The 10781-nt window shown below is 48.1% G+C and overlaps 1 protein-coding gene and 1 non-coding gene across 2 annotated transcripts in view; both read right to left on the bottom strand.

The window, feature by feature from the left end:
* TRNAT-AGU (transfer RNA threonine (anticodon AGU)) lies at nt 1-74 on the bottom strand. The gene has a single exon. It is a non-coding gene; the product is annotated as a tRNA-Thr (tRNA).
* A 1713-nt stretch (nt 75-1787) lies between these two features.
* The window catches only part of WDR88 (WD repeat domain 88), a 43358-nt gene continuing 34364 nt past the window's right edge, over nt 1788-10781 (bottom strand). Inside the window, exons 10-11 of the mRNA XM_059151928.1 lie at nt 4300-4392; nt 1788-2176 (exon numbers count right to left, since the gene is read on the bottom strand). Of these exons, the coding sequence (XP_059007911.1) occupies nt 2003-2176; nt 4300-4392 (267 nt within the window). The 3' untranslated portion in view covers nt 1788-2002. The remainder of the gene's footprint in view (nt 2177-4299; nt 4393-10781) is intronic.

Here is a 10781-nt window from a genome sequence, read left to right as displayed (position 1 = left end):
AGGCACCGCTGGGATTCGAACCCAGGATCTCCTGTTTACTAGACAGGCGCTTTAACCAACTAAGCCACGGCGCCACCCGCACGAATACCGCGAGAATCTGCGCCCCATCACCATTTATTCCATCCGCCGTGCGCTTGCGCATGCGTTCTGCCTGCGGCCGGCGCATGCGTGGTGTCTGGTTCGGCTCACTCCTGGGGCTGGGGTGAAAGGGTCGGACGCGAAAACCTGGGAGCAAATGGCGCGAGAGACGCTGGCGGGCTGGTCTTCCCGGTCTCTGTCGCATCTGCCTCCAGGCGCGGAGCTCCGTGGCCAGGTGTTTGAGGGACGCCCGCGCCAAGTCAGGCCTTCTGCCCTCCAGACCAGGTGCGGGAAGCCCCCCAGCCCGTCCTGCGAGGCCGAGCCCCGGGGGTCAGGTCGGGGCTCACACCCCGCGGTGGCTCCGCGGTGACCACGCCGCGCAGTGATCGCTCCGGCGCCCCGAGCCCGGGAGGCGGCGGCGCTCCGGAACCGCGCTCGGGCTTGGCGGCCCTTCCCGCTCTGCGGGCGCATCCAGCCGCCTGGCGAGACCGGCCCTTCCGTCGTGCCGCTTCTCCCAGGACACCACGGGCGCCTGAGCTGGCCCTGCGGGACCGGGAGCTTCGAGGGGGCCCCCGACGCCGCCCGTGGGGAGGTTTGTGCTGCGGGAGCAAGCGGGGCCCTCCCCGCCCAGGCCTCCCGCCTGCTGCTTCTGGGTCTCCTCTCCCGGACGCGGCAGCCACCTCGTCCCAACACTCGTTAGAGCGCCTGCGAGCAACGACAAAACCAAACGCGGCTGCCCCCTTCACCCAACGGCGCCTCCGGCCGGAGAGCCTCAAACACAGAAATGTAAGTTTCTGCAAGTAGGGACGCAGGGCCCGGTCACTGGAGTGACCTGCAATAATAGCAAAACCCGAGAAGCCACCTGTGTGCCCATCCGTGGCGCACTGTTGGCACCTGCAGCCCGGCCGCGCCCCACAGCCGAGAGGGGGACTGCTTAGCAATGGGACTTCCCTTTCCAAGACAGCCCGGTTGCTGGGAGGGCGCAGAGTGGAGCTCTGACATGTTCATCCATCATGGGCGTGAATGAATGGACAGCCCCAGTCTGACCAGTCACCAGGGTGACGACTGAGGAGGGCAGCACCCAGCCCAGGACCTGCCCAAATAGTGACCAGCTTCTGGTGTCCCTGGGCAGAGTTATGGGATGCCAGTCAGTTGACATGAAATAAACGAGGCCTGCAGTTAAGTTTTTAAGACAAAACCAAGGGGCATATTCCTGATTGACAGAAATCGCGCGAGCCATACCAGATGGGAAAGGAAGCCCTTCCTGTGTGTTAACTGAAACCTTTGTGCCTTCTGAAGTAATTGATTTGTGGAGTGTGGGGTGCACTGTGGAAACAGGGGGAGGACTGTACATCTGCCTTGGGCGTTCTGGAAATGGAAAAGTCTGGGGTAGAGAGCGTGAAACATTCTGTGATGGCAGTGCCCTCCACCCACCTGCCTCTGACCTTCCTGTGCCCTGAGTCGATGGCCATCTGGGAGCACTAGCCAGTGAGGTACCCACAGTGCCTTGCCTCCTCCGCAGAGGGGTCCCACATAGCTTTCTATTCATTTGACCAAGCTTTCCTCAGGAGCTGTGGGTGCTGGCCTGGCTGCCTCACAGCCCAACACCAGAGTCCAGAATGTGTTCGTAAAGGAGACAGAATGAACAACAAGACATGAAAGCTTAGGAGCAGCAAAAGTGCTTCTAGAATTCACATGCACACTTGTTTTCTAAAGGAATGGAGATTTATTCTGCATGAAATCTAAAAACAGTGTTTGATCCCCAAGGGGGCTGTGGAGCTGAGGCAGTGCCCCTGCCCCAGTCTGACATGCTCACCCAGGCTGGGTCCAGCCGGAGCGAGAGGTTCCTTCAGAGCCCCAAAACCTGCTTCACAGGGGACCCGTGCTCAAGTCAGTCAGCAAGCCCAAGCCCAGTGAGCATCAGTCATTCATTGGCGGTCGGGCTGCACTCCTGTAACGGTGAGTCTTCCCCTCCTAATGATGATGAGGCCTCTGTTAACGAGCCTTTTGCATCCATCCGGCAGAACACACATTTGGTGACCGTTTCAGAAAAGATGTCACTTTCGTAGTTGCAGAAAGGCCTGTCACATACTTCACACTGACATGAAATATTTAAAAAGAGTAAAAGCAAGTGCTGGTCACAGGGAACCAAGGCATCCAGGTAGGATTCTCCCACCAGAGCCACCTCCCCTCCCAGCCAGGCCAAGGCAAGAGCTGCCTTTCTGCTCTGTGGTCTCTGCCCCCACAAGCGTGGACATTGCAGGCCACTGAGAGAGAATGCACACGGGCTTCTCTTCCCCCTACAGAAACTATGCAGGTACAACCAGCCCATCCCCTGCTGTGGGAATCCTGGGGGCAGGAGTGGCAGGCCACTGGACCGTGGAGAGGACGGGGGTAGGTATCTAACCCCATCCTCTGCCCTTCACAGAGCGCAACTCTGGGACCGAGGGGCTATCCTAACCCCCTGACATCCCGGGGACCTAACTTACAGAACCATGAGAAGCAAGTAGGCAAGATTTCTGAACAAAGCAGTACTTTTTACTACATGATGAAGGTTCTGAGCCGCCTCCTCCATCTCAGCCTGTTTCTGGCCACGGTGCACAGAGAATAGTGGCTACAGTGGCACAGCTCACCCGCCCTATCTGCTTCCCACACGCAAGTGAGCAACACCACGGGCTGGGCTATCAGGCCATGGGCAGGGGTCTCAGGGATGCCTCCCGCAGCAGCATCCCCCTACAAGATGGCAGGCCTCTGTGCTCTGCCACCTTTGTCTACTCAGAGCACTAAGGCCTTTGGGAGAGGCAGCCACATCCCACCCAGGGCAGGCCCTCTGGGAAATCTGGCTTCTGAGGTTTCTTATACTGATTTTGAGCAAGACAAACGCAGAGGGCTCATCTTTGGAAGAGCTTCAAGTATGTCTCTTTCTTTTCTTTGTTTTTTAAGAAAGAAATTTGTTCCTTTACCTACCTTATTCTACAGCATAATATCCCATGGCCCAACCCCAAAATGGCAGGGCTCAAAGCAGGCAGCCCCTGGGGGCCCTATCCCAGGGGAGAGGTGGAGGACACAGGCAAGCACTGCTCTGTAGCCAGTCAGCTTCTAGGATCCAAGGGCCAACATGGCCACACAGGCCATGAGGACCAGTTGGCCACAAAGACAAGGTCCATGTTGGTCCCACCCCTCATCTCCCTGCCCTACAGATTAGCCATTTCTAGCAGCAGCTCCTGGCTGGGCCTTCTAACAGGAGACAAGCCTAGGTGGCTTCCCCTGCAGGGAAGGAGGACTCAGAGGACCCACCAGGGACTCCTCAAGCCTCTCAGGGTGCAGCCAAGTATCTATACTGCAAGGCCCTTATAGGGACTGGCCTCCAGCACCCAGGGATAGACTCTGTGGCCATCCCTGGCCAACACCTGGTGAAGCAGATGTGTTCAACCTACTACCACCGTCCTCCAGTAGAGAAAAACAGGCAGCTGAGTCCCTTCCCTGGGAAGGCACTGGGCATGGGGGCCTGACCAAGGAGTCTGCTGCTAAAGCGTGGGAGGCTAATGCCGTGTCCAGCTGTGTGTCCAGCCATGCCCCTCTGACTCATTTCACTTCTCGGATACCCCAGGCTCACTCCTGCCTCAGAGTCTCCACACCGGCTCTTCCTGATGCTGGGAAGTCCTTCCCCTAAACATCTGCACAGCTCACTCCCTCACCGCCTCAGGTAGTCAACAAATGTTAACCTTCTCAGTGAGACCGATCCTGGCCATCCTTTCAGGTGTGACCAGCAGGAGAACCTGAGTGGCTCAGTGGGTTGAGCAGCTGACTCTTGATTTCAGCTCAGGTCATGATCTCAGCGTCCTGGGATCAAGCCCCGCATTCAGCAACCTCCCCTCTCAGCAGGGAATCTGCTTGAGGATTCTCTCTCCCTCTGCCCCTCCCCCACCTGTAGGTGCTCTTTCTCAAATAAAGTGTTACCAGCATTCCAATCCATTCCCCTTTCCCTACGTTATTTTTCTCCAAATTATTTATTGCTATGGGATGTAGGACATGTTATTCTTGCTTCTTTTTTCATGGCCTCCTCTTTTAGAACCTAAGTTCCCTCAGGGCAAGAATTTCAGTCTGTTTGTTCATGGTTTTATCCCCAGTTGCCCAATAAATGTTGATTGAAAGAATAAATTCATTTGTGGAGGAAACTAATGAAAGCCTTCGCTGAGCTTAATATTACCCAGTACCAACCTGTTTCACCTTTAAGCCCAGGGCCTTTTTGCACTTGATTACCAGAGGAATTTCGTCAATTTCTTCAATATTCCATAGTCTCATGGTTTTGTCCTAAAACAAGTTAAACAGCAAACCAACAGTCACAAGATGGGCCCCTTCAGCTGGGAGGCCCCAGGAAGGCGCACTGCATCCATGTTACAACGTGAAGAACCCCATCGTGCAGAGGAGCAGAATCAGGGTGACCTGCTTTCTCCAGGACCATCCCACCTTTTGCACCATCAAGTCCCACATCCCAGCAAACCCATTCCAGGGTGCGGAAGGTCCCACTTTTCAGCAATGGATGTGGAATTTTGAGGGAAAGGACAAAATCCCCACGGTGGCCCCAAAATAGGAACTGAAGGCAAAACTATGTTTAATGACAAATGGATATGCTACATGATCCACCTTCCATAGCTGCTGTCAGTTCTCTATGGCTTGCAGTTCACCCTGAGTTCCCGCTCATGGGCCATCCATGACTGCGATTCCCACAGCGAAACTGTATTGTAACCGCAAGTGTTAATGGGCTGCCTTTGATTTTACCTGTGCAACTGGTGTGCTGTGTTTCAAGATCTTGCTAGCAAAATTTTTAACATTGTGAATATTATGATCATGTTTTCTAAGAGTTCAAATCGTGAAGATGAGAATAATTACAAGACCAATGCCACCATGATACAGACATCACCAGAAGCAGAGGCTGAACAGCTGTGTTTAATGACAGATAGCCAGACAAATAAAACTAGATTGGGAGCAGGGGCAAGGTGATAATTAACCAGAACATGTCATACTGCAGGATATGAGGAACAGAATTTGGAATTGGGTATGGTGGAGAAGAGAATGTGAAAGTACTGAAATGTGAAAGACACTGAATTTCACAAGCCTGGTATGAGACGGGCAAGTTCTAAATCAGTTTTTCCATATTCCAAAAAGCCACCAATGTGAAAGAAAATGAAATGTAAGCCATACGGATTGGAAAAAAAGTAAAACTATCTCTACTTGAAGATTACATTACATAACCTTACATATAGAAAATCTTAAAGAATCAACTAAAAAACTATTAGAACTAACAAATGAGTTCAGTAAGGTTGCTGGATACAAAATCAATATACAGAAATCTACTGTATTTTTATACAATTGCAATGAACAATCTAAAAGTGCAATCAGATACACAATTCCATTTAGAATAGCATCAAAAAGAGAAAATTTTAACAAAGGAATTGCAAAACTTACAGAACAAAACTAAAAAAAAATAGATTGCTGAAAGCAACCAAAGATGTAAAGGAACAGAAAGATAGCTCATGTTCAATAGGTCAGAAAACTTAATATTGCTAAAATGAGAATAATCCACAAAATGTAATACAGATTCAACACAATCTTTATGAAAACCCCAGATGACTTCTTTGCAGAGATAAACACACTGATCTTAACACTCATATGGGAAGCACCTGTGTGGCTCAGTCATTAAGCATCTGCCTTCAGTTCAAATCATGATCTCAGGGTCCCACATCGGGCTCTCTGCTCAGTGGGAAGCCTGCTTCCCCCCCTCCCTCTCTGCCTGCCTCTCTGCCTCCTTATGATCTCTCTCTGTGTCAAATAAATAAATAAAATCTTTTTTAAAAAGAGAGAAAGAATAGAAAAACAAACTGTGGTACATCCTGACAATGGGATATTATTCAATGATGTTTAAAAATGAGCTGTCAAGTCATCAGGAGACATGAAGGACCCTGAAGTGCATATTGCTAAGTGAAGGAAGCTAGTCTGCAAAGACCACAGACTGCATGCGTGCAACTATATGGCATTCTGGAAAAGACAAAACTATAGACAGAAGTTGCTGGGCGTTCTAGGGATGAAGGGGAGGGATGAACAGGTGGAGTACAGGGAATTTTTAGGAAGGGAAACTTCTGTATGAAATTGTCATGGCGGATACATTACATGCCTTTGGCAAAACCCATACAACATAAAGATTGAAATGTAAATTACAGACTTTGGTTCATAATAATGCATCGATATTGGTTCTTTACTTGTATCAAATATACCACACGTAATGCAAGACATTATTACTAATAGTGGAAACTGGGGAGAGGAAGGGACTATCTGGGAACTCTCTGTACTAATAGCCCAACTTTCTGTATACCTAAAACTGCTCTAAACAACAAAATCTATTTTTGAAAGAAGATACCAATACTCCTGAGACAATGGTAACAGATGAATTAGTTTGGTAATACTGCTCAGATGATCACCCACTACCATATCATTCCTTTGATTGTTTTTCTGGAATGGAATGTAGTCAGCAGAATAATGCCCAGAAGTCCTCACCCTAATCCCCAGACCCTGTGAACATGTTAGGTGACATAACAAAGGGGAATTAAGGTTGCAGATGAAATTAAGTTAGCTGATCAGCTAATCTTACAATAGGGATGTTGTTCTGGGCTATCCAGACAGGCTAGACATAGTGATAAATGTCCTTAAAAGTGGACAACACAGGGACACCTGGGTGGTTCAGTCATTAAGCGTCTGCCTTCAGCTCAGGTTGTGATCCCAGGGTCCTGGGTTCTAGCCCCGCATCAGGCTCCCTGCTCTGTGGGAAGCCTGCTTCTCCCTCTCCCACTCCCCCTGCTCGTGTTCCCTCTCTCATTGTGTCTCTCTCTGTCATTTAAATAAAATCTTTAAAAAAAGAAAAAGTGGACAACACAGTGAGAGGAGTAGTTTCTATAGAAGAAAGGCACAGAGAAATACGATGTTGTTGGCTTTGAAGATATAGGAAGATGAACAAGCCGAAGAATGTGGTGGCTTTTAGAAAGGTTAAGGAAATGGATTATCCCCTAGAGCTATACAAAGGAATACAGTCCTTGATTTTAGCCCTTGTCATACTTCTGTCTCACAGAACTGGAAGATACTAGGCTTTTGTTGTGTAAGGGGTAAAGTGTATGGTGATTTATTATAGCGGCAATAAGAAACTAAAAGACTGAGTAATGTTCCATATCCTGAATCGGCATGTGCAATTAAATGCAACGAAATGCCATGTGGGAGAAGAAAAGGGGCCAGTGATCCCATCGGTGTTGGCCCCTTGCTGTGTGGAGCTGTCAGAGGCCACCAACAATTCCTCTCCAGGGATTGTTGGTGATTTGCCAAATCCCCACAACCTAGCCCTTGAATACTTTGATTCAGAAGTTGGGAGTTTCAGATCATCTTCTTGATTTCTATGAAGATTTTAGTGAAAATGCAGAAAACATAAAAGCGTGTTGACATCTTATCTGAATACAAACTAGACATTGCTCATCTATCCACATGTTCAGCAGACAACGCAGATGTAAATTCTGGAAAATTCCATTCAGCCTATTAACTTCTTTCCAACGCAAATGAAAAGAGCTCACCCGCTAAATGGACGGCACGTCATGCACACCACACTGTACAAAACCATGGGATTTGCTCACCTGTGATGTTGGGTCTTTTTTTCTTTCTTTTTCTTGGTGGGGGGGAGAGAGAGAGAAAGAAAGCAGGGGGTGAGCAGAGGGGGGGGGGATCTTTTTTTTTTTTTTAAGATTTTTATTTATTTATTTGACAGATCACAAGTAGGCAGAGAGGCAGGCAGATAGAGACGGGCGGGAAGCAGGCTCCCCACTGAGCAGAGAGCCCGATGCAGGGCTCCAGCCCAGGACCCTGAGATCATGACCTGAGCTGAAGGCAGAGGCTTAACCCACTGGACCACCCAGGCGCCCTGAGAGAGGGAATCTTAAGCAGACTCCCCACTGAGCATGGAGCCCAACTCAGCTCGATCCCATGACCCCAAAATCAGGACCGGTGCCAAAACCAAGATGTCAGACATTTGCTCTCCCGAGCTACCCAGGAGGCACCCCCGAGGTCTTTCTTAATAGTTTTTAGTCTCCTTTCCTATTCCTCAAAAAGTAGAGAAGCACTTTATAAAAATGATGACTTTGTAGACATGGAAGAAGGTGTGTTGCTTAAACATTTACCTCCAAAATGGCTGTTGTCACTGTCAGCTCTAAAGAAGATATTTAAAATGTGGGCCTGCCATAAAATTGTATGTTTAATGTGTGGCATAAGAAGAAGGTCCTCTGGTTTTGAAATGCATTGAGGATGAGAGTGGAAGAAAGGGATTACAATAGAATTACAAGAAAAGGTATGGGGCGCCTGGGTGGTTCAGGTCAGGATCCCAGGGTCCTAGGATGGAGCCCCACATCAGGCTCCCTGCTCAGTGGGAAGCCTGCTTCTCCCTCTCCCACTCCCCCTGCTTGTGCTGCTCTCGATGTCGCTCTCTCTGTCAAATAAATAAATAAAATCTTTAAAAAAAACTAATTTAAAAGCATTTTTTAAATACTTTAAAGACCTTAAACAGTGTTTCTCCAACACTGTTTCAGGATCTTCAAAGAGGCCACAGTGAGCCTAAAGAAGGATGAAGTGACTGCCCCTTGGTTGCAGGTTGTGACAAAAATTCATACAGTGAAATTAAGGGTCTTTTTTGGTTTTGTTTTTTGAAATTAGACAGCTTCGGTACTTAAAAAAAAAAAAAGATCAACGCTTTCACCAGAAAATGGCAGTCATGCCAAACAAGACATTCATTCTCAGTCTCTGTATCTGGGATCCAACGTTATTATCCCAAGTTCAAATGACCTCTGTGCTTTAAGGCCATTTCCCTGAGAAACAGAGGCTGGAGTCACGACGGCGTGCACTGTACTTCAGAGCCTTTTACGGTAATGGCCACTTCAGTCATGGCCAGCCGGCACCATCCACTCTTGTGGCAAAGGACCCGGCAGGCTGACAAAATGCCTTGGCCACTAAAAGGTTTGCAGACTGAGTACCTTCGGACAGCTTTGGAGAGCCGGAAGTGAATTCCTGCAAATCTAAAAACCTGTGAGCTCTAGAGAGACCCTGAGGACTCCACGACCTGCAGCTGTTGCTGAGAGGATGTTTTCGCCTGCTGGCCTCCCGAGGGCTGCCACAGGAATCGGTGAGAAGTGGGCTTGGTACGAGCACAGCTGCAGGCCCAAGTGGGGTTCACAGTTGTCAGTGTGTGGTTTTGTTGCTACCTCAGCAAAAAGAAGGGCGGCCTGAGGCTGGGGCAGTCCAGGAAACGCTGTGCACCCCCTAAACTTAGGCCATGTTATGTATCATTTATAGCTCAATAAAGCTGGGGAAATAAATCCATGAATAAATAGAAATATGTTTATTGAATCAATCTTATTGTATCAATCTTATTGTACTTATATTCTTTTCTTTAAGTCTTATATTTAGTATCTTCAGCACACATGATAATATAGCCTGCAACACTGGAATATCCAATGAAGACTTTTTTTAAAAGTCCAAATAAATTGCCATAAGAAAGAAATATTATAAAATATATTATCAAATACATAAAACATTATAAAATATAAGATATATAAAAGAAACACAGGGTGCCTGGGTGGCTCAGTCAGTTAAGCATCTGCCTTTGCCTCGGGTCATGATCCAGGGTCCTGGGATCGAGCCCTGCATCAGGCTCCCTGCTCAGCGGCAAGCCTGCTTCTCCCTCTCCCACTCCCTCAGCTTGTGTTCCTTCTCTCACTGTGTATCTCTGTCTTTGTCTGTGTCAAATAAATAAGTAAATAAAATCTAAAAAAAGAAACAAAATGTTTTATATAAAAATAAAAATATTACAAAATATAAAACATTATAAAATACAAAAATAAAATTAGTTCTATTATAAATTACTACTAATTGCTGCCATTAAGTAGTCCAATTATTACTGTTTCAATACTAGCATTGATGTAACAGAGAAGTAAAAAACACTGAATGAGACATGCATTTCAAATAAACATTGATTTTTCTTATTTTGGTTTGCACTTTCAGTTTTCTCCAGCTTTACTGAGATAGAGTTGTCATAATCATCTTTCATATTTTTATATTAAAACAGTAACACGGGCGCCTGAGTGGCTCAGTGGGTTAAAGCCTCTGCCTTCAGTTCAGGTCGTGATCCCAGGGTCCTGGGATCAAGCCCCGCATTGGGCTCTCTGCTTGGCAGGGAGCTTGCTTCCCTTCCTCTCTCTCTGCCTGCCTCTCTGCCTAGTTGTGATCTCTGTCTGTCAAATAAATAAATAAAATCTTAAAAAAACAGTAACACATCGGCATAGAACTTTTATTAGGTGTTCTGTTATTATGGTATTGGGGTCGGGTGTGGCAGTGTCTGGGTTGGCTCTCTAACACGTTGGTCATGGCAGGCTGAGTCTTACCCATGGTCCCATGCACCCAGAAACCCCCAGACCACAGAATGGCAGGGTTCTAATAAAGGTCAGCAGGGGGCAAGGTGGGACACCCCCCCCCCCACTCTTGGGCTCACCACACCTGAAAGACAGATCTTGGGATACCCTTGGGCTTGCTCTTCTGTGCCATCGGAATGGGAATTCCAGGATATCGTGGCGCAGAGAGGGAAGGCCCACCTGGGAACTCAGGGTGGTCTCTGCTGCTTC

This window comes from Mustela lutreola, chromosome 16, assembly GCF_030435805.1.
Source record: "Mustela lutreola isolate mMusLut2 chromosome 16, mMusLut2.pri, whole genome shotgun sequence".
Taxonomy (NCBI): domain Eukaryota; kingdom Metazoa; phylum Chordata; class Mammalia; order Carnivora; family Mustelidae; genus Mustela; species Mustela lutreola.
The sequence above is the reverse complement of the archived record's forward strand: the minus strand, read 5'-3'. Positions and strand labels throughout refer to the sequence as shown.